Source organism: Python bivittatus, unplaced genomic scaffold (genome assembly GCF_059951505.1).
Source record: "Python bivittatus isolate LINGU-HERP-01145 unplaced genomic scaffold, Pbiv_v1 ctg000020_np1212, whole genome shotgun sequence".
In the NCBI taxonomy this organism is placed as follows: domain Eukaryota; kingdom Metazoa; phylum Chordata; class Lepidosauria; order Squamata; family Pythonidae; genus Python; species Python bivittatus.
The window spans coordinates 14,795,573-14,820,420 of NW_028277030.1; the positions used below are offsets into that span (position 1 = coordinate 14,795,573).

General features: G+C 39.4%; 1 protein-coding gene across 2 annotated transcripts in view; it reads left to right on the forward strand.

The window, feature by feature from the left end:
- Nucleotides 1-24,848, forward strand: part of HAO1 (hydroxyacid oxidase 1) — a 47,702-nt gene that overhangs the window by 12,631 nt on the left and 10,223 nt on the right. For both annotated transcript variants that reach the window (XM_007422767.3, XM_025163086.2), the window contains exons 3-5: nucleotides 8,523-8,778; nucleotides 10,487-10,662; nucleotides 15,325-15,416. In XM_007422767.3, the coding sequence (XP_007422829.2) occupies nucleotides 8,523-8,778; nucleotides 10,487-10,662; nucleotides 15,325-15,416 (524 nt within the window). The remainder of the gene's footprint in view (nucleotides 1-8,522; nucleotides 8,779-10,486; nucleotides 10,663-15,324; nucleotides 15,417-24,848) is intronic.

The window sequence follows — 24,848 nt, forward strand, 5'->3', positions numbered from 1 at the left end:
TGTATTTAATTAGGGCTACCTTACTTGGGCTGCAAAAAAAGAGTCAAGTTTTTTGCATATTTTTGCTGCCATCTATGGACTGTCTGGATATTTGCAGGTATGTCCTAATTTATTAGCCAGGATTCTCCCTGAGATGATGTTGAAGGTTGAATTCTTTATCTTCCCTGTTCAATGCACTGCCTCCATGTCATCAAATTTTTTGAACTGAATTCTTCAGGCAACAAGAGAGGCTCCTATTTCTAATGCAGTTCTAATTATCTTCACGGAGTGCACCCATGGCTGGTGGATTCCTAGCCACCAACCGCTAAAAAGCCCTGGTGGGGATCTGCTCACATTAGAAGCTCCCCTCCTGGGCTGTGGATGGATGTTTGCTTCTTGGAGGCTGTAGCTGCTTCTTTGTTGTTATTATTTTGTAGTATTGTTTCATTTTGTTATGCTGTTGTTGTGTTTTTAAGCCTTTTATTGAAAATGAGGAACGGAAGCCACTCAGAGTCTTGCTGGACTGGAGCAGTGTGTAAACCCCTGCATATAAAATAATGTTTAGTTCAAAAGGTTCATGTATTAATAGGGATCTCAGACTGTTCCTTTACTAGCAGTCACGCTCTCCAGTGCCTAGTTGAGATTTCTGTAACAGGAATCCTCTCAAACAGCTCCATTGCTTCAATAAGACATGGCAATCTATTTGCTTTGAACTCCTAGTGAGGGTTTTATCCCCTGATGAAGAGTTCACTAAGTCTAAAACCTGGTTTTCCTGTGTCAAAGCCTGTTAAATGGCTTGCAAGATACTGTGTATCACACAACCTGGCCACTGTTTTCAGCCATATTTGCATGTTTTGGGCACAGAACAGCCTTTGCCCTACCATTTCCTCAGTTCATCTACCAAACATTAATTGACCTACTGCTTTCCTCTACCACTGCTAGGATATTACTAGGGATATGATTCATACACAATGTGTGTACATATTTTTAAAAATAATTTTACCTTGGCCATGTAGGTTGTTGGAGCTAATGATTCACTTTAGAATAACAAAATTGTTTAGCTGAACTGCAGACCCTAAATCTAATGTGTATACAGGTAATTCTTGCTTAATGACTGCCCTGTTTAGCAACCATTCAAAGTTACGATGGTGCTGAAAAAGTAACTATATGACTGGTCCTCACATTTATGACTGTTGCAGCATCCCCACAGCACGTGATTGAGATTTGGGCGCTTTGCAACCGGTGGGCATTGACACCGCAGTCATGTAATCATCATTTTTGCACTTCACAGCTGGCTTCTGACAAGCAGAGACAATGGAGAAGCCAACAGTAAAATTGCAAGTTGCGGTCACATGACATATCACTTAACGACCATGGCGATTCACTTAACAGCTGCAGCGGAAGTGAGGTTGTAAGTCTGTTGCAGTCATGTGATGTCTTGCTCAACATCTGTGTCACTTAGCGATGGAATTGCTGGTCCCAGTTGTGGCCATTAAGCAAGGACTACCTGTATACTGCATCCCTGGAAGTGGTCCTTTTGTTCCTGCATTTGCTGGGCATGTTTTTCCCAATCAGCCTGCAAGTGTGAACAAAGAATGCACAGAGACATAAAAGCACAATGTGGTTATTATGCAACTGATAGCACTAGCTGGGCAGAATATTCCCTCGCCTGGGCTACCAGCCAGAAAAGGAAAGGTGACAAGTGTCTTTGTCTGTTTTACAAGGCTTATACACTGCTCCAGTCAAAACTGATCTTGAACAGCATGCAATTTTTCATTTCAAAGTTACAGCTTACCAACTAAAGGGAAGATATGATGATAAAAAATGGCAAGGAAAACTGGTGTTGTGATGACAGGGTTGGTCAACAGTGGGCAAAATAGGAGTCTGAGAGCGATATTTACTTTTTTAGAAAAAAAAAGGTGTTTCTTTGGTCTTTGGTTGGGTGCGGGATTTGTGCGATGCCTTTTAGTATGTGCAAGAAAAGATGGAGAGTAGAGCAGACTGAACTTATCCTATGGAGATAATTTTGTGTTTGTAAACAGTTTAAATTAATTTCACAAACAGATTCAATCTGATAAATAACTCCATTATGTGAAGAAGGTGGTACCTTTGTTTTGTTATATATGATTTGATACTAAGACATCTCTCTATTGCAATTAATTTGGTCTTAAATGGATGGGTTGCCATTTTAATTAAAGCTCTTTCTGAGAAGTCTCTCATTATTATGAGTGTCCCTTTCCTTCAAATTTAAGAGGAGATAAATGGTGTCACTTGTGTGAACGCACATACTGCCAAAGCTGTATATTAATGTGACACTATTTTCAACTAAATCAATGGTCAATGATAATTTTGTTTATTGTATTTATTAGACTTCATATCAGCTATCAGTGTGATTGGCTTAACTAGTGCTGTTCTGGGCCCTTCAGAATTGCTCAACTTTTTGCTTGTTGGCAAAATGACTTTGAGATTTAATTTTAACTTGCAAAACTTTACTTGTTGATCTATTGAACTTCAGATAAATGATAGTCTGTCCTATTAGTGGTTTTTTGTCACATAATTATTCTAATGGAAACCCATGATATTGTGACATGTTCATTTTCATACAGCATTTTGCTATTATCTTACTGAAAAAAAAAGGGATTATTTGAACTGAGCGATCAAATACACGTTAAAGCTGTAAAATAGGACATCTGGGTGCTGTTAAATGAAATTCCAACCCTAATATATTAACATGAATAGCATAGTTGCTGTAGGATGTGTAGCTGTTTGTTCATTGCTCCAATTAATGGCTGTTTCTTCCAAGTAAAATGTTTGGCTGGATGATTGATTATTGAAAACACCCCATTCTCTGCCCTTAAAGAGGTAATGGTATATAATCAGGCAATCCATGTCAAGACCATAGGAGGAAGACAGAGGTGTAAGCTACAGTATAATGAGAACAACCACGGAGGGTGGGGGGAATAATGACATTCAAGCCTTGGATGCCTAGAATCTCACACGCTCACCTGTGATGACCCAGCCAACAAATTCAGGGCTTCAAGTGAGAGGGACCACAAATACAATAGGGCTGGCTTCCCCTATTTTGAAATGAAGTCATATAAGATTGCAGTCCTAAATATGGCAGTTTTATTTCTCGACAAATATGCGTGAGGTTGCTCTGTTTTACATGCAAAGGGATGTCCCTCAAAGTACAGTTTAACACTGAGCTGCATCATACACATTGATGAGTGTACCCTTAGTATAAATTCTTAGAGGATTGATTGATTGATTGATTGATTGATTACATGCCGTCAAGTCATTGTCAATTCTATCACAGACAGATTTTCTCCATGATGATCTATCCCTAACCTGTTCTTTCACGTCTCCCAATGGTGCACTCATCACCACCATAACTGAGTCCATCCACCTTGCAGCTCGTCATCCTCGTCTTCTCTTGCCCTCCACCTTTCCCAGCATTAGAGCCTTCTCCAGGGAGCTAGGTCTTTGCACAGTGTGTCCGAAGGAAGATATCTTACAGAATACAGGAACAAATCATACATAACTCACCTATTGGTTGGTCTATATGAACTCCTTGGAGGATAATTGGAAGGCAAAGTAAGTATTTTACATATCTGGAAATCAAATTACCAAATGCCACCAAAAAAGTGAGGGGAGGGATTTTTTTTCTCCTGGTCAGTTCCTAGTTGTTAGTTTTCAATTCATTCTTTTTGTTTGTTTGTTCTGCCTCAACAGTGAACAGACAAAAGAAATACAGGTTAGCCTAGTGTTCTGTCTATTATACTTAAAAAAACAAAAAAACAAGTGTCATATGACACTTTAAAAAATCAGAACGTTTCTTCACATATGCTCCATCTGAACAGCTTAGCTTTGCATATTCTTGCCTTTCTGGCCCCAAAGCTGTAATAAAGGTTTGATTTGATTTGCATATTCTTGCTAGGAGAATGAGGATAAAGGGGTTCTTTAAAAGGGTTAATAAAATAATTGAATTAAGTTTCTATTTAAGGACTATAGCAATTGAAAGATTTTAAACTAACACTATTCCTATTCAATTTACATTTTATTTGATGCCGTTCATAAAGTGGCCTATGAGCTTTGTGGTTGAACTGTAAAAATTGGCTAGTTATGAGGGAATAGGTGTTTATGTTTTTTTTTTTTTTAATTGGCAAGAAAGAAAAGTGCCAGTTGCCTTGGGTACCACAGCTGGACTTTGGTGTCTGCCAAAGCTTCACACAGTACTGAATGATATTTGTGTGTGAGGAGAGGAAAAAGAGGAACGCTTGTATTTTTCACTTGATTCTACAGCATTCATTACAGGAATCTATCTCAAAATTTCCAACTCCTTTTACACCTTTCTGCTAAAATTCGAGAGAAGTTTCAAATGTCTAATAAGCTAGCTCCCTCTAGTGAACCACTGAGGCTGCAGTATCAGAGTTGAACACTTGACTCAAAAGTTGCCACTGTGATAAATTATTGTACAAGATTCTTTGGGTTAAAAAAAAAAAAAAAGCTTAAATTTGCAGGCAAACACACACCGTTCAGCCAGTGGGAATGTTAAATTAAGAATACAAGAACTAGGACCTGATGTCATCTTGTATGTTTTGATTGGCTATTGGAGAGGGAAAAACACACTTCTGAGTAGAAGGTTGAAGGTTTCAGCCTCTTTCACACACTAAAGAATTAACCCAGTTTTAAGATGAGGGACCGGAAGCAAAGTGCAACCTATTTTCCACACACCCCAAGCCACATCCTATTGTTCACTCTCAAGTATACTCTAGTTCACTTTTTCAGCATGTTCTTGCAGTCGCATCCATAATTCACTTTTCTGAGGGACTGCATCTCAGGAAGAGTCATCAACTTTGGATGAACTGGTGTCGAACAAGTGGAAGCACAGCGGGCCATTTCAAAGCAAGAAGCTATCTGCCCTTAAGTAAAGATCTTGAAATAGGAAAAAGTATGTTAATGTGCACAACTAAAAGAAAAGCTACCCATGCCTCTTAACAAAGAACAGATGATCTGGATAACTGCCCATTTCCTCAAGTACTTCCCCTTGGTGTTAGGGGTTGCTTCTGGCTTCTCTGTTCACATGTCCTTCATGCTGCCTGCCGATGAACCCTCCACGATTGTTATCCATCTGAAGCACTGAAGGAGTGTGGCTGTAAATAAAGTCCTACTGCCAACTACTCATCATTTACAACTAGAGCCAAATTGAAGGTAGTCCTAACCACCTTTCATACTTCTCTCTATGGTCTCGTAAGCAAGTTTCGCTTTTTAAGCTAGCAGGCTATGTCACCCACTAATGTGGGTTTTCAGAAGAGGGACCATTCATTCCTACTATTTATCAATGGGAGAATCTCTGGCCCATATCTATTTCTAGGTTTCTGTTAATATATCTCATGAATGGGAGTTACAGAAATCTAACCAGCTACTTTGGGGGATGAGAATTCATTGAAGAGTCAATGTTACTAGATGCTCCTATAAAGAACAGTAGACTATTAAATGGAAATCAAATAGTTAATTTAAAAGTTACAGTCTGCACACCTAGACATTTGGTTGTTGTTCAGAAAGGAAGCCGTTCACTTAAAAGGTTCTGCTTTTGGAATCTACATCCTTCTGATTATTATCAGCTCTCCATGTCTGCCAGCCCTTGTTTTAACTATGATTTCTATATATTGTCTTTCTCCAGCTGATGCCCTCTGGATTTTTTCAGCCGGAAACCCCATAATCCCTAGTCAACATGGGCAAATCTATTGTGTAGCCTCTTTCTGGTCCCCATTCTGGTCCAGCAAGTGATAGGAAGCCACATAGAGCCATAGCACCATTATGAGAGGCAACAAAGCTTTAAATAAAACTAAAGAGGGCTAGGGATCTGTGGATTACATCCACAACGTGCAGAGTAAAATATGCCAGCTGCCCCTGCCCACAAAGCATGGAGACTGTCGTATCTCAGCTGGGAATGTCTGCCCTCTGCTCTAAGGGGAAGGACTGTAGGAATAGTTTTAACTGATAGAGTATCAACACTGCAGATCAATATTTGATTCTTACAGCAGATGCTAGAATAACACCTCCCATACATTCATACAATGTGCAGGTAGAAGTAGCTCCTTTCACTAAAATGGGAACAAACACAAGAGGTTTTCTTCCACACTTTTGAGAGTGCACCACAAAGATGTCAGAGCTATAGTTTCTGCCATGTGGAAACATTTAGTGCATGCAGGCTGCTTAAGTTCTTAGGAAAAAAAGTGTGGTTCGTTGGGGCAGGAACATGGCTAGTTAGGAGGAGAAACAGCCAAGAAACAGCTGCTGTTATTTAGGTATGTATCCACTAGGTGGCGCTCTACTACTTCTAATAGCAAATATTGTACTCTTTATCCACTCCAAGGTTGTTAATATTATGACAATTTCTTGGGACAGACTGATAGATCTTATTAATCGATGTAGCTCTTAACAGGAAGTAGCATAAAAGTAGTGTTTAAGAAGAATAATTGAATGTGGGATAAAAGAACTGGAACTGTTGTTTTTTTTTAATTGTCCCCTATGTGCGTTTTCTACTTCAAATATCCTTTTTTTTTTTTTTTTTGACATGGACTGTTAAAAAATAAATAATATATACGTGGTCAGATGCATGGGACCAAGTAGACTGGAAGGCTGAATTTGAATGTGCGTAGTATGGACGACTTCTACCCATCTTTTTAAAAAGCTTAGTTGAGTATCAGTACTGGATTCGGATTACTTGCAGCACAGAGCCTATGCCGTGGACAGTTCAGATGTACCAGACATGCTATCCCAGAGAAGATTTGGCCATTCGCTTGCCACGAGGAATGTACAGATCCAAAACGTCTGGTTTCTTCCTTTTTATTATATGGTTACTAGGACAGAATTTAGTCAGCAACTTCTTTATGGACTTAAAAAATTATAGAAATAGTTTTAGTTTATAATTAAAAAAAACACACACACAGATTGCTGTTGTGTGTCTCTTCCCCTAATTAACATAGTTGCCTGAGAAATACTTTTAATGTATTTGCTTCATTCATTTGCTTTGTATTCATTTGCTTTTGTTTTTAGACATATTTCTCGGTACCAGCTCTCTCTCTCTCTTTTCTAAGTATGATGATATGCAGATTCCACCAGCATGCCTTTTTTTCAAATACGGGTTTTTCCTCCTGCTTTTTAGTCAGACTAACACTACCAAGCTTCATTTGATGCTAGTCTCCAGTGAAAGTGGAATGCCCAAATCTATTTCCAGTGGCATTCTTGTATATCCACATTTAGTTTTGAAACTCGAAGAACACAAAGTACAGTCTATGATTTCCCTGCAGTATTTGATAGAGGAAAAATTGATCAGTGTGGTCTCTGAATATTTCTAAATTGTGCCAGCGGGTCTCACTCACTCATGATTAAAAGGTGGGGACACCAGTTAGCTAGGCACCCCATGGCTATCATGGGGCCCAGGAACCAGTTCATTCCAGAAAATAAGATGTGTTTTTGGAGCGATCTGCTTCTCCTCATTCATAGAGGATTCCATGATTCATATGCTTCAATATACAGTGGACAACTCAATCTTAGAAAACTTTTTCTAATGTTAGCGGGCATTCGAAAGAGGTTATGGTCGCAAAAAGTATGGCCCTTGGAACTGCTGTTGCCTCCTCTTTTCTTGCTAATCATCTCACCACTAAAAAGGCAGAGTGATGGTTTTCTGCTGTTAGGAACAGTGAGAAATCAGTACTCTGTTTCCACTGGCCACTTAGTCACTTGGACCAGCTGGATCGTGGCAAAAGTGACTGAGGATGAAGCTGACACGGCTCCTGTGCTCTTTCTGCGAACCAGCAGAAAATTGTTCACTTGCCTCAGCTGTGAAGCAGCGACCTGTAAGCAATCCCTGGGGGAGAAGACACGCCGGCTGCTTCCCTTTCCTCCTAGCATCCCTGCTCAGGACTGGTGGGACAGAAATGTTCTCATCTGCAGGCAAGAGATCCCATATGTGAGCGTTCAAGTATTTGGAGGCCAGGGAAATACTAGGCTAGCATAGTATAGCTTTACATCCAGACAAACTGGCCTGGATGTTATACAATATATTCATTCTATCGAGAAGGTGAGGAATGAAGTTTATAAGTCCCTTGCTAGTTGATTTTGCATGAAGTAGTCGGTTTGACCTGAATGAGCATAAATATTTTAAAAAAGGCTTTTTAACAGAACGTCAGTGATTACAGTCCAATTGCAGGCTTCCTTTATTACTCCGCAGCAACTGTGTATTAGTAGCAGCAGCTAATCCAATCTATTCACAAGGAAAGATTAATGATAAAGGCTGAAATCAAGTCAGAGCTAACAAACGGGCAACCACCCAGCTGTGAAATCCTCTGGGATTCATTGTGCCGCAAAACAAGCTGAATTCCATGCTGCCAATACAGATATTGTGGCATTTTTGTCTTTGCATAAAGGGAACAAGGCAATTAAAATATTAAGTAATTTTTCAAAATCTGAAAAAGGAATCAATACAGTGCTTAATTCTGGGCTGTGGTCCTGTGACTACCTTTTTTGCTCTTCAGCTTGTAGATCAGTGGGAACAGGGATGATGCTGAGTTCATGGTCCACAACATCTATAGAAGACGTTGCTCAGGCAGCCCCGCAGACGATTCTCTGGTTGCAGCTCTATATCTATAAGGACCGCGAGGTCACGAAGTCCTTAGTGCGTCGGGCGGAAAAAGCTGGATACAAAGGCATTTTTGTGACTGTGGACACCCCGTATCTTGGAAAACGCTTAGATGATGTACGCAATAAGTTTCGTCTGTCTCCACATCTCAGGTACTTAGAGACAGAGATGTCCACTTTTTTCTCTATGTTCAAATCCTACATCTAAACACCATGCTGTTGCTGTAACAATAAGCTATTAAACATGGCTTCACTTATTTCCCAAGTCAGAACTCCTTTTTCCATATCTGTTATGATAAATATAGAGAACAAAAATATCTCAGGGATAATTTTACATTAAACTACGTCAGTACATTTATAAAAACAGTTTCAGTGGGTCTTACTAAAACCCTAAAAGCCATCCCTGATTAACAAAAAAGTGTTGCAAAACTAATTTGCTGTTGCACTTGAAGTGGGAAGTCTCTTGTTCTTCCAAATAGATGCATCTTAGCCACGGTACTTGGAATGATTGTTTTCCCCTAGACTAACAGAATGAAGCTAATTGTGGAGAAGTTTATCCCTCTTCATATAGTTTTATATTGTTCAATTTGCTGATAATCTTGGGAAAGTTGAAGATTGATTGATTGGATTTGTTGTTCCATACTCCCTGTTTCTAGCTGTTAATGGGGGAACAAGGAAATGGTGTCTTTCCAGATATTGCTGAATTGCAGCTCCTGGCTCTCTCAACATTGTCTATGTTGGTTGGGGATGCTGGGTACAGTTGTTTAGGATTGTCTAAAAGACCACCGTTCCCATCCCTCCATTAAGACTAGAGGTCTATGAACCATTGGCGGCATTTTTCAAAACGCCACCCAAATCCCCCATGTGGAGTGTTGAGGCAGCTTTGTTTTGAACAGTTTAGCAAGGCTGATTTGAGTATTTGTTCTAATATTCTGAACATGCATGTGCAAAATACATTTTTGCTAGGATTGCCAGCAGCTGCTTGGAAGCTCTGAGCAATATGTTCGCTTTATTTAATTCTTCTCCTCCACTTCCCTTCCTGTTGGATTTTTGGAGATTGTGGGAAGATGGGAAGCGGACTGCTTCCTCTTTCTCTTGCTTTCTTTCTGACAGATGCTATACGTTAGAACACTACAATGGCCATTCTTCTCAGCCTTTGTGGATAATATTTTTACTTAAGACGAGCAGAATGGATGTGTCATACATGCCATGATTTAAAGGATATACTCAGCTATACACTTCACCTGAGCCATAATATAATGCAAACTGTGATGAATCAGACATACTAAAAGTTTATTTTGTCCAGCATCTTGTAGTCAAGAGTAGTTAGCCAAACAGTTTCAGGAAGCCGCTAGGAGGTTCTGAGTCATAAGTCCTTCTTGTGTGGATCAATTTTCCATTCCAAATGTTTGGTATGTAGCTATATACTCCCCTTAAGTATAGAAGCTTGTCCATTTTGTTTCTATATATGGATAATTGTTACTAATGGTGCTTTTGTCTTCCACGGCGTTTTCAAATTATCTTTAAAGCTGTTTAGTTGTTACAGTTAACTCATCTCGAGTAACTAATTCTGTAAGTGAACTGTATACACCAAGAAAACAAAATTGCTTTCTTTTTTTTAGAAAAGAAGAGTGCCTCAGTGCCTTAGGGTATATTCTTGCACATGATGACATTCAGCAAATGTTAACCCCAAAAGGTTTCCCAACCATAAAAAAATATACGAGCAAGCTTTTAAGGCAATGATGAGTGTTACTATTTTTGTAAGGAGTTGGTATTGGACTAAAGCTGTTAGTATTGGACCAAATATTATCTTTCCAGCTGACTTTTCTTACTTCTCCCCCACTTTTTTTTCCAATTTCAGAATGAAAAATTTTGAGACAAATGATCTGGCATTTTCATCTGAGAAGGGTTATGGTGAAGACAGTGGTCTGTCGGTTTATGTAGCAGAGGCCATTGATCCCTCAATTAACTGGGATGATTTGAAGTGGCTCAGAGGACTGACTTCATTGCCCATCATTACTAAAGGAATCCTCCGAGGTTCGTTTGCTTTACTAAAATTCTGTAATATTTGAGGGGCTCTAGAATGCCCTTCCCCAACCCGCTGCCTTCTGGTGAAAAGCAATTATAACGCCTAGTTTTCCAACTTAGTTTTCTGTGCCTCTTTGCTGCCATCTAGTGATCCACTGGTGTCTTACATGCAGATACTGTATGTAGTGCTATCAAAGACCAACATTTCATCTGGAAGGGATAGTTGGCCAAGATCTCAGCAGGTAGGTAAGCGAACTAAAGAAAACCTCTGTTGAAAAGGGTTGTCTTGACGTTGGACATGTCTATACATGTATATCTCAGAGAAACAGACAGCATGTGTAAAATCCAATCTATCTTTTTTATAAGGCGCAAACTGTAATAGCCATCCTATTTTATAAATAACTGATCCCTGAAGCCATCAAACATACCGGGCAGCGGCTTGCTTACTTGAGAAGGAGACGCAAAGGTCTGGATGGGGAAGGGAAGCAAACAGGGATACAAATAAGAGTAGGTCCTTCCTTGCTTTGGAGATACAAATGGAGTACAGCTTGGACGTTTACAATCCTTTGTATCACTCTCCAGTATGGCTAGAACAGTAAACAAAAGCTTCTGTAGTATATTCAGTAAGTTTCACTGTCACCAAGGTGAATATTTGACGTACGGTAAATATGTTGAAAAGAGGGTGCTTCCTAAATGTGCATGTGTTTGTGAATTGGAGAGGAGCCCTCTTACATTCTTTATGCAAGCATGATGGTAGACATCCCTGCTGAAAAATATCCTTTGAAGATTAACTTGGGAGGGGCTGGTTTCCTGCTGAATCTTAATCTTTTTACAATTCCTGGACAATGCATCTCTTTCTTTTCTCTCCTTCTTTCTTCCATTAGTTTTCCTCTCATTTCTATTCCACTTTGTTTTCTCATCTTCCCTTCCCTTTCTCCTCCTTCTCCTCCTTTGACTGTAAGAGAGAATGGAATATACGGACAGGGATCAATTTGTTTTTTAAATGGAGCACTTAATCTTACAGACAATTAATTTTAATCAGCAGATATTATTTCAATAATCATAATGTGTCCCATCTCTCTCTCTCTGTATATATGTGCAGGGGTGTAAGTGTTTCTCCAGCTCAAATAATAATAATAATATACTTGCAGGGAAAATGCAAAAGTGTTCTCTTGATGCTCTTTTTTTTTCTTTCTGAGATATAAATTGCACTGTTTTGAGCACTATAATTTCATACATGGAAAAGAATATTTGATGTTCTACTTTATAATCTGTTTTCTAAAGGGTGCTTGTTTGCTTTAGGGTTGGGTGGGCTAGAGTATACACGCATGCATGAAATAAAACATTTAAAAAAATATGCATATGAAGAGAAAAGCTCTAACACAAATTTTACATGAAACTCAGTTTGGGTCATACCTCTATTTACACTTTCTGGGATTAATCCAATCAATTTTTTTAAGGGCAATCTTTCAAGTTCCTACTATATTCCCAATGTCATTTTATGATTTGAGGCTCTACTTTTGAAGGATCATAATCTTTAGGTATGATCCTTCAAAAGGATCTTTAGGTATGAACTTAACCCTCTTGGGTTTGGCTTCTTTGTGCTGATACATCTGTCAGCCTTCTTAGAATTGCTGTTTGGAGGTAAGGCTCCAGTTGTATGGTTTCTCTCCGGGGACCCTCCTTGCAGTAGAACTGGGGAGTTCCTTCCCTGGTATTAATTTCAAAAAGTTGTTTTAATTGGGATATAATCAATTTTTTCTCAGAAGACAGCTGGTTACTGATTGTTTATTAAATACAATAGTTTGCAATTATAGAGCAGCCTTCACATTGGAAAGGTGCTGTGCCTTACAGTTCTAGTTGGGAAACCTAGGAAAATCCATGATGTAAGAGACCTTGCCTTTGCACCCCTGGGGAGGTTATATCAATGGAATGTCCTCCTAAGACTGCATTCTCTAAAGATATATGGCACCATCCTATCTTCCTGATTTTACAGTCTTTCCAATGTGTCAGGTGTAGAAGATTTGATGGGTCCAACTTTGGGCACTAACTCATACGGAATCCTTAAATAAACAGTATTGCAAGCTCAGCAGAAAGCAAGCAGGCACTTGAATTCTCAGGTACCAAAGGTAACAAGGCGCTAACAGGAGAAGTGAAAGTGTTAAGTGCCAGAATGCAAGCCAGCCCCAAAGGATTAACAATTAGGGCTGGGAACTCCAGATGAAATAATAGTTTAGTTATGGAATCTTAGGCCTTTTGTTTAAACCAAAGGATCCATGTGTAGGGAAGTAAGATTTCATTTGTACTACCTCTTGTTATGTCTTCCAATTCACATATGAATTAACCCAATCAGTAAGGTTAACCCTACCAGTCACATAGACTGCTATGTCCTCGTGAGTATCTGTGATTGTAAGGGCTCTTTAGGTATTGAACATGTCAGTAAGACCATTTGTACTTCAATGTAACTGTGTCCTGGTCTCTGGTCCAACATACCCCTTGGGAAAAATTATCCTTCACAGGGCCCACTTAGATGGGCAAGATCAGGGAAGCAAGATGTCAGTAAGGTATCTGGGATAAGTTCAGAATCTTGGAAACTAAGAATTTCCTACTCTTATTTACAGTGAGTTAATTCAGGCAGGATCTCTTTAAATGATTTGAAATGTTTCTTCCCAGGCTTCTTCCCACCTGGGCTAAATTTCTGTTTGTGAGATAAGCTGCTGGCTGACTCACCCTCTGTGTCTTGATTGCGGATGACAACTTTCCCATTCCTTTCCTGGCCTTCCTGCAATTTCTCACAGTGTTACCATGATGTCGCAATCCACTTTTTTATTTGCCAGTTCAAACCCACAGATACACTTACATTTTGTGTACTGGCTTGTAGGATTAGAGAAGAAAATTGTATCCTTGCACTTTTTCTAATTCCCTTTAAACTGTACATTTGAGATAAATTTGTTTGTGATTTTCAGTTTGGGGTTATTTTATGGTGTTTACTCCTATCTTGTGCATGTATGTATATGGACATTTACCAAAATAAAGCTTTACTGATATAAGTTTCTTATAACTCTCTAAGGTCTGGTCTGTATAGATATAAAAAAATAATATATTTAATTCTTTATGGGTACACGTCCTTCTGTTCTGGCTTGCCTATGATAGGTAGAATGACTAGGTCTCACACTTCTTCTCTTTGGGATAATTAATCAAAAGTCATTTGAGCAACATGAAGTAATTGATGTAATCATTTGTATAGATGATTACTGAAATAATTAAATTTGGTCTGCAATAATTCTCTCAGCTAGAGGGATGGTTTTGATGTGATTAGCAGGGCAAATACTTATCAAAAGAAATGTGCACAAAATGGAAAATACGTTTTGTTAAGTGGAAACAAACTGTGACATTCCAGAAATTCTGCTGAACTTTTTAGATTGGTTGAATTCAGCAGAAATAAAGCCCAAACAAAATCTGGAGGGATCTCAGTGATTTTACAGGGTGGGAAAAGCAAAACTGGTGCACACCTGTCCCTCTTTCTCTTCCTCTGAATGGCCTGTATGCTGGACCACCAGTCTACCCCATCTACTCAGCACTTTTCCTCCCCTCCCCTCCCCTCCCCTCCCCCCAGCCACTACTGATCTCTCAGTGTGGCATATCTCACCTACCTGCCAGCTACACATTTTTTCTGGCATCTTCATTTCCCTCCCCTCTGCTGCCACTTCCACTGTTTGCATGTTTCAGTTTATAACTAAAACAAGAAGCCTGTTTAGTCCCATATATGAACCCAACCACCCAAGACAGGCATGGCACAAACCAACTAAAGATTTTGCTCACAACAGGCTTTGCACATCCCTGCTTATCAGTTCACCCAAAGAGGTGCTTCTGATAGTCCTTTAAAAGCAATAAACAATGCTTGGAAGAATGAAAAAGTACCTATGCAGGAGGAAGTTATTAAGAAAATTATGGAATGTGCTGAGATGAGTAAATTGACATTTGAAATTAGAGAGCAAGAAGACAAACAATTTTATATGATATGGGATTTGTTTTATCAATGGTTGGACGAAAAGATACAGTAATGTAATAGATTAGGAAATTTTATAATAGAAACTCGATAAACTGATATAAATTACTATATATATATATATATATATATATATATATATATATACATACATAATCAATGGACAAAAATGATACAAATCTTATAATGAAAGCTATAATTTCTCGTAATAAATGGTGTTATAGATAGACTAGTCACAAATGATTAATAATTGATAACTGATAAATATATAAATATACGTTGGATAGATAACATGAGAATCTATATAAATGGTGAGTGAAGACTATGAAAGGATGGCACAAATGATTGGTAACTGGCTGACACACGGTTCAAGATGGAAGAGGGTTTTTATGTTTTTTATGTTTTTTATGTTCTTGTTTGTTTATGTATGTTTGTGTTTGCTGTAAAAAAATAAAAAACTTTAAAAAAAAAAGCAATAAACAATGCCCTTGAATTGGGAAAAAGTCTACTTTAAACCTCAGCATTGGTTCTGGAGATCATTTAAAGTGCTGAATGGCATTTCTTAGGTCGCCTCCCATTTTTGAAAAGCTGGCATTAATGGATGTTGCAGTTTCCAGAATGACAGCTGCAACTTTTACGAATTCAGTATTTTGTTTCCCCAGCTGATGATGCTAGAGAAGCAGTAAAGATTGGTGTCGATGGGATTCTGGTGTCGAATCATGGTGCACGTCAGTTGGATGGCGTTCCAGCTACTGTGAGTATTAAAGGAAAAAATTAGAGTGGGACTTAGGGATTGACAAATTGCTTAAATACAGCTAAAGCAATCGAGCAGTTGGTATTTCTCTAAAATAAGAAAACACATTTGGCTTTCAGAATTGCTTTGGTGCTAATATTCTGGGCTTGGGAGCTACTACTGGCTTGCTCAGTTTTTGAAAAGCCACATAAAATGAAATAGAATCATTTGCTTGATGTAAGCTTCGTTTTTTCAAGCTTAAAAGAATCGCTTCCTTATTAGCTTTTATTTTCCAGAACATAATAAAGCAAAACGTTGCAAGCCTATACATATTTTAGAAGTATTAATCTACTCATTATTTCTTCATCATAAACTAATCTATCCTGCCTTGATAGCATGATTATCAAAAGATATAAAAGGAGCATAAAAGTCTCTGTGCGGCTGGAACTGGTTCAGCTTGGCTAAACATAGAACTACTTCAAATAAGGTTTAGCGTGTTTAGCATTTATTTTTGCAAATGACCTTGTGCACTCTATCAATAAGCTCTGACTCCCTTTCCTGTTGATGCTTTTCATGTTTATAGTGCAGCGTTTCACAAAACTGTAAACTAATGACTTGCTGTAAAGTGTTCCCAAGAAACATTTTAAATAAAGGTAATTAACATGGCAAATTTAAAACATTAAATGAAATTCAGGCCCAATAAATGCTCGATTAAAGCAAACAACAAAATTACTCCTGTTAATGTACCAGTTGATTTCTCTTAGAAGCCCACGCTAGCTATATGATAAACAAGAGAATGATTCTAAAGGGAAAGTGAGTCAACTTGCTATGCCAGTAAGATATGCAAGGTCCTAGTAATTTGTCCAAGGTCCTGCTAACTGGCAGAAAAAAATGGAAGAGTTTGGCCTCATTCTCAATTTCTTAGGCTAGAATGGCAAAAAGTATACTCTGACCCTTTTCAGTGCCACAAAATCTGGAGGGACACTCACAGTGTGTCCTTGTCATGTCAATGGAATAAGCTGGTTGTGGTTGCAACCCAATGGACTAAGGTTGGGTAAAGTGATTCAAAAAGTTGTGTAAATCCAGCAATTGACATAGCATATTGTCTGATGATTGCTTGATTGTGTGGTTTTCAACTCCTAGCAACCACATAGATACATTTTCTCCATGATGATCTGTCCCTAACCTGTTCTTTCAAGTCTCCCAATGGTACACTCATCACCACTGAAACTGAGTCCACCCACCTTACTGCTGGTTGTCCTCTTCCTCTCTTTCTTTCCACCTTTCCCAGAATTAGAGTCTTCTCCAGAGAGCAGGTCTTTGCATAATGTGTCCGAAGGAAGATAATTAAACCTGATCATTCGTGCCTCGAGTGAGAACTCTGGCTTGATTTGCTTAGTGATCCATTGGTGTGTTTTCTTGGCTGTCCACAGTATTCTCAGAAGTCTTCTCCAACACCAAAGTTCAACAGCATCAATGATCTTCCTATCCTGCTTCTTTAAAATCCAACTTTCACTTCCATAGAGTATCACAGGGAATATCATGGCTTGCACAGTTTTGATCTTTGTAGATATAGACACATTACAGCATTTGAATGTTGTCTGAACCAGCCCATTATACTAAAGCACTAATATTTTCTGTTTGTTTGGAAGTAGCTTATAATGCAAACTCAGCAATTATATTTGGTTAATCTGGGTTTAGATGTTGTATGAACCCAGCTATGTAATTATATAGGGCAGTTTGATGGAAGGGGAGGGATGATCAAGTTTACCTTTGGTCTGTTTAAGATAAGCATATATTCATAAGTCTGTTGATTCTTATTTTCAGGATAGCTGGCTATTTTTTTCACACGTATACCAAAAAAGAGACAGAACTTTACTGCAACTGGCATGCCAGTTCAACAGATACAGAACAGATTGGTCCTCTTGGAAAAGGGAAGGGAAAAACTATTTAAGCATATTTTTGGGGAGTGGTAGTATGCTGTATTTCAAAATGGGAATTAAGAGAGTAAATTATTAAGTTGATCCTTTGATTCTGAGTCTGTGCCAAGTAAGTCATACAACTTCTGAATGAACAAAAGTAGGATAATTTGAATGCTGTTTCCAAAGGTGCTACAAATGTAAATGCCCAATACTGACACTTGTTTATTAGTAACTTCTTATTGGATGTTTATTACATTTTAAGAAAACTGTGAGTTATTCAGCAGGAGGGAATAACATTTGTGAGAAAGCATGTATGTGTATGAAAATTATCTTGATCTATGCTTTTTCATCTGCTTCCAGGACTATAGGCTACTACTGCTTATCTCAACAATAATCAGGACTAGTTCCTATTATTACTAAGTGGAGATAGAATATTATTATACAATTAGTTTTTACAGGTAGTATATTACAGCAAGATTAATGCAATAAATTAGAATAATGTGGAAGGAAAATCCTACTTCTTTGTACTGGAAGAACTGCGTTAACTATGCCATTGTGATGATCACAGATGCTGTACTCTCATTTGAGTCTCTCTGCTGGTAGTAAAATATCACACATTACCATAAATGCTTAGCTATCAAGGGAGCAGTGTTTCTCCTCTTTCCATGAGGTTGGTATTCCCATGCCTGAATGAAAAAAACTAGAAGAAACAGGCCATACCAAGTGAGGTGTCCGGTCCTACTGGCAGCAACAGCAAAAATGGCCTTGGAGGTGCAAAGCCCACTGGCCAGATGGGAGGGGGCAACCCTGCTGTGGGCCAACTGGAGTCCAGCTGTGAACCCCTTTACAGCGACTCACAACAAGACAGCCGGATTCTTACAGATTCAGAGTAGGCAGATTTATTGCAGGGAACAAAGGGTAAGGTTCCAGAATCTTGCAAATTGAATATGTGTACTTTGGCCCTCGTTTATCAGTGAGTACATTAAGGCAGAGCCTCAAAGCCTTTGATTTCTTTCTAACTGAGTCTTGATTTAATGGGGAGGATGCTGATTACTGATTTGAGACCACAAAAATGTCCATCTGTTCTTGTTCTGCAATATCTTGGAAATGTCCATTTTGTTCCCAGGCTCAGAGAATTCTGTCATAGCAGCAGATCTCTGACCTCCCAAGGTTCCTTCTCCATGGGATCTAGAATAGACCCACATGGGAGGTCTGCTGAGATGGAAATTATTCTTATACAGGTAGGCTGAGAGCAAGTCCCGTCCTCACCATTTGCCAGGTCATCTGGATGGTCAGCACCTGACTGTCGTACTCAGCAGTTAACCGCAAGGAATCTCTCCTATTTTGTGAAAAACAAAACAAAACAAAATAAACATAAGGGGAACAAAACTTACTTCTGACCTTCCTTCCATCACACCTGCTACGTTATAATGGTTTACAGTGCACATAAACTCAAACACTAACTTATGTACAGAAGGATTTCCCCAAGAAATGTAAAAGATGCATATCAGTACTTAGAATAACAAGAATGAATTACTTCTACAGCTTATAAAGAATGATGCACTGATGCCTGATATAACTCCTTCATCAATCTGTGCTCCTTCCTGTGTATAGGCCTATCCCAATGTTCACCACACTATATTTTAGTGGTAGCCAATGCGTCCCAAGCATTGTGTGGCCGGGGTCTTCATGATGCTGTGAAAGAATGCTGCTGCCTTCCTGCCCCCCTTCAGGCACTGCAAATTCTACTCTTTCCAACAACTTCTTTGGGAGCAATTACCTGACATTGGCAGATCTCACAAAGCTAGGCAGAGACTACAGGAAATATTATGATTGCAATAAAACGAAAAATCTCAGAAGAAGGCAGTGGAAAACCACTTCCATACTATTGGGAAGAAAATGAATGGATGTCCATAAAGTTACCAAGAATTAAGTTTGACTCAGAAATGTTATGTCACAAAGGGAAGTTTGAACTACAGTATAGGAAAAGTTTAGGTATCCTACCAGCCTTGAAGGATATGGTACGTGACCCCTTCTCAAGAAGCTACTGCTTAACCTGACTGTAGGATTGTTGAGAAGGTGGTAGTGTTGCAGATGATGATCTGATCCCTTTTCAGATGGAACTGGATTATCAGACTCAGATTATCTGACTCCTATGATGGGACTGGCATGGGGGAAAGCAATTATCATTGACTTGCTGGATTTCTCAGCTACCTTCAGTATAATGGAAAATGGTATTCTTCTAGGTTGGTTGCAAGGGTTGGGGGGGTGGGTGGTTGTGTTGCAGTGATTCTTCCTTTTCCTGAATGGCTGGTTTGAGTCAGTGTAGTGGGGAGAATCTGAGTCTTTGAGCTCTTGACTGTGGTGTGCCACACTGCTTGGTTCTCTCCTCCCTACTATTTAACGTTTACATGAAACTACACTGAGAATAGGCACTCTATTCTGATGATACCCTATCTATCTATCTATCTATCTATCTATCTATCTATCTATCTATCTATCTATCTATCTATCTATCTATCTATCTATCTATCTATCTATCTATCTATCTTCCACACTGGATGAGCAAGAAATGCTATTGAGATTCCTCCTGAAGTCTGTTAGGGTTTAGATTGGGGGGGGGGGGGGATGCTTAAGGTTAACTCCCAAAGCATAGATTGGCTATCGAGTCAGAACTCACTGGTTTCAGAGAAAGTCCATCTTTAGCTGTAAAGGATTGAATTCCCTGGGCTGGTACTGCCCTGTAATCTGGGGTCCTCTTGGATGTAAATCTCCTGCTTGAACAGCAAGTGATCATGCCCAAGAATGTTTTGGCACTATTACTGTATTTTTCCGACTATAAGACGATACTTTTTTCTAAAATCCTTATGCTAAAAATTGAAGGGCGTCTTATGCAAGGAAGTAAGCCGAGGAGAGAACCGCGCGGTTGCAAAACTGCCCATACTTTGTCTCTGCAAACAGGCTTCCTCCTATTGCTAGCCTCCAATCACAAGTGAAATAGCTTGACTCTGCAAACAGGCTTCCTCCAATCACGAGCCTTCAATCACGAGTGAAACTGCCCATACTGTCTCTGCAAACAGACTTCCTCCAATCACAAGCCTGATGTAACTGACGTCAGCTGATGCTGAACAAACCAATTGGAGGAAGTCTGTTTGCAGAGACCAGCTATCGGCAGTTTCACTTGTGATTGAATGTAATCAGTTATGCAAAAGAGCATGGAAATAGAGCTGCAGAGAGACAGTTTGGACCTCCTCCCACCGAGTGTATCAGGTAAGTGTTACCTAATTACTAAATAAAAATGTGTTCTGCACTATCTTTAAAATATTGATTTCTTAATTTTGGGTTGGAAAAGTGGGGGTCGTCTTGTACATGGGGGCGTCTTATTGATGGAAAAATATGGTACATTTTGTGCCAGTTGCATCCATGCCTAGAATGGGAGGCTCTGTTGTCAGTCACTCTTGCTGTTGTCAGTCCACATCTGGGTTACTGGATTAATGTGCTCTGCATGGAGCTACCCTTGAAGACCATTCAGAAGCAGCAGCTGTTTCAGCATATAGCATACCAGATATTTATGAGCACGCCGAGGTTTCCCCATGTTTCCATTTCTACTGGGGAAGCAGCATTTAAGAGCTTTCAAGACCTGGCTCTTTTTCTGGATAAAATTGCTAAAATCCACAGTGGGCCAAAAAAATATAGTGGTCCATAAATACAGTTCCTTCATATTCTACTTAATCAACCAAGTGGTTGTTGAATCGTACTATAGCACAGATGATGTAATGTTATCATCCACCAACCCTAAGAACAGCAAGGGAACTTAGGGTGAGTAGGTGGACTATATTGCAACTGTAATACTTCCTACTCTTGCCCCAGGATAAACCACCTGAAATGACAGTCTGCCTCTAATGGAAGAGATTACCATACTTCTAAGGAAAAATCACTGGTCTACTCCAAGTAGCAGCAATTCCCCAGAGCTCTGGATTTACCCTACTGCTTCCTGAGGTCCCTCTTTAAACTGTAGATGCCAGGACCAGCTCTGTGGTTTGAGTCATGCAAAATGGGTCACTGAATTATAGCGTGTTCCCAAATTACATAATAAAATAATTACTTAAAATTCTGATGGTTGCCTTTAGGTTCTTGAAACCTGTCTGTACAGTTTGGCTTACTCTTCAGAACGAATCAGTTCCAGTGGTGGCTGTTTCCTAAGTCTGGTTACAGATGGATGAAATGTTTGCTTTAGTTATGACTTGTGTCATACTAAAGTAACAGCACTTGGGGCAATATGTTGGATATGACAGTCAGTGTACATATGCGGAAGTGGAACCAAAGTATTTCTGGCTCCAAAGCAAAACCTAAAGAGGGTAAACAATCTCTTTTATTATGTGCCAGATGACTAGAAAACCTCAACTGGAATATACAAGCAAATTGAACTTGCAAGTTATGATTCCCTCAGGCCACTGTTTTTGTCTTCAAAGAAATCACTCTTGCCCCTGCTTGTTTCTTATAGCATCATTTTCAGAGTATGAAAAAATTAAGTTTATACACACAACTATTCCTTTGCTCTCTTACAGACCAACATATTAGACTGGGGAGGAATTGTTGACATGCAATTTAAGATCTGGAACTCAGTCTATCATTAGTTTGTGTCATGGCCAATCATAACAATGAGCAAGTAGCTGAATTGTTAGACATTGTGGCTTTTGGTGTGCAGAATAGCAATTTTTTACCCTTATGAAGCAGTTCAACAATAACCTTTTTCTTAGATGATTATATTGCCCTGTTCAAAAAAGAGGATTTGGAAATGTCTAGCGCAGGAGATGCTTCAGCTTGTACAGTTGGTAAATGGCATAGCTTTTTATGCACTATTTTTATATGAGTCATAGCAAACTATTTAAGAATTCGTCCTAACCAATAACATCACCTTTGGAGTGGGCCTAAGGAGAATTTCCCCAGGATAATGTCACGATGTAAGGAGACAGAGTTTGTTTACCTAGCCAAAGTTTAAAACAATACTGGAAAAGATGAGTCTTACTCAAATTCTACTTGAATTAAACCCTACTCACTCTCTCTCTCTCTGTAATAACTTCCCTCAACTGTTACTTGTGTGGGGATAGCATTGCATGTATTTAATTTATTTTACTTATTAACTGATTCTCTGGCCCCCTCCCCAAATTGTACAACCTAAACCAAGTTTAAAATGTGTGCAGCTTCTATAGTTTGGTTAAGCTAAAAGCACAGGACACACTCTTAATTGTGAAGCCGCCAGCTGGTGTTGTTGCTGTGGGGAGAGATTTAACCCTAGGCCCTTGCAATGTGGGGTGCCTCAGTGCTCAGGTCTCTCACCGCTCCTCTTTAAGATCTACATGAAAGTGCTGGATGAGGTCATTTGACAGGATGGGGTGTGGTATCATCAGTATACTGATGATACCCAGTTATAAATCTCCAACCCTGGCTGGGCAGATGATGTGGTTGTGGTGCTGGAGGCCGTGAGGGTCTTGATAGGGAGGAACTGGCTTGGACTCAACCCTAGCAAGATGGAGTGGCTTTGGGGTTTTGGTCTGGTAATATGTTACCTCTGTTCCCTGGACAGAGGTACTGTGCAATTTAGGGATCCTCCTCGACTTGTGGCTCCTGCTCAAGGAGCAGGTGGCAGCCATGGCTAGAGGAGCTTCTGCACGGATACATCTTGTGTGCCAGTTGTGCCCATTCTTGGCCCAGGAGGCCTTGCTCACAATCACTCACACCTTGGTCACTTCCCAGTTGGACTATTGCAATGTGCAGTACTTGGGGTGGCTCTTGAAGACTACTCAGAAATTACAACTGGTCCAGGATGCAGTGGCACGTGCAGTGTTGGGCAACCTTTGGTTTGTCCATATTGCACCACTGTTGGGTGAGCTGCAGTGGCTCAGAGTTTCTTTCTGGGTGCAGTTTAAGAAGCTGGTTATTACTTTAAAGCCCTACACGGCACGGGGCCAGGTTATTTGTGTGACTGCCTCTTCCTGAGGATGTCTGCTTGCCCTGCCAGGTTAGATAAGGTGGCACATTCCAGGTCCCTTCCCTTAAATACTGCCATTTAGTGATACCTAGGAACTGTATGTTCTCCACAGCAGCTTCTACCCTGTGCAGCACCCTTCCCCCTAAGATCTGGCAAGCCTCTACCCTTTAAGCCTTCCAGAAAGTTGTTGAAGGTTGTCTTTCCCCCAGGCATTGGAATAAGGTGAAGTTGAAGCCCAAGGATTGTATTATTTGATAGATTGGAGACTGTTGGTCAGGCACCAGGCTTTTGGTTTTAAAGTCTTTGATTTTTATTATGGAGGAGCCACCCAGAATTGTATTTCCTAAGATGGGTGGCCATATAAGTCTCTAAAACAAACACACACACAAACAAATAGTGGACTATCAGGGATATCTGATTGGCTGACAGAATTTCCAAGAATTTCAGACCAAAGTGTGCAAACATCCCCTCTGTGCCTCCCCATCTGCACTGCTCATTGGTGGATCCTGTTAAAACAAAGACAGGTTTAGCATGAAAATATCTGTATTGGTGATATCTGGAAATTCCTTTTGAGATTCAAGGAAATAAGCAGAGAACAATTCTTTTGGCAATCACTATTCTGTCAGCAGGAAAGCCATTAATCAATGATGCTATGGTGTATATCCTCAAGGCTGTGACCATCCATTTCACACTTCTCTTCATTAATTACTATTTTCATAATTTCAGTTTTATACTAGGACATACGTTTTTCTAAATACCAGTTAGTCCATACAACCCAGCCAGAACAGGCTTTTCCTTTCTCTTTGGTACTCTTAATCTCGTAGGGTTTGGATTTTCTCTGCCTTTAAAAATCTTCTGTCTCACCCTTCCTTATGGCAAGAGTTACTTAATCTTAAAAAAAAGAAAAGAAAAAGGAACTGAGGCAGTTGATAAGGCTGATTAAATGACTAATCAATCATATTTAGCCAAAATAGAAACAGCTGTTGACTTTTTAGTTGGAACCTTGCAGCCTGTTTTTCTCACCTGCATTTCACTTAAACTCCAATGTTATAGAAGGAGATGAGGTAGCCTTGGGCTGGTGGATGATGGGTGTAACTTCCAGGCAAGAAGCGTGATGGACAACTCTTTTGCATTTATTACTGTGTGATGCCAATGTCTTCATTCTAATAACAGGAGGAATTGTTAGGAAGACATTTTGTTAACAATAGTCTTAGTTGAGGCTCCATTTTAGCTTAGCAAAGAACAAGGATTTCTGCTCAACAGACAATTCTTTTCTACACGGATGTAGTGGAGTCCAATCGATTCTAAATATTATTTTTTGTTGTATAAGTTGTAGTTTAAGGTCCATTGACATTGTTTGAACCAGCAGCATTTACAGCTTCTGAGACACCTGAGATATTAGAACAACTTGTTAAATCCTTTAAAACTAACTACTGTTAGTTTTTATAGATATTTGTTATCAGTAGATCAATTGGATATGGAGATGTTAAGGGAAGAGTGAAATAAAGAATTAGAGGTTTCTGTATTGCCTAGACAATG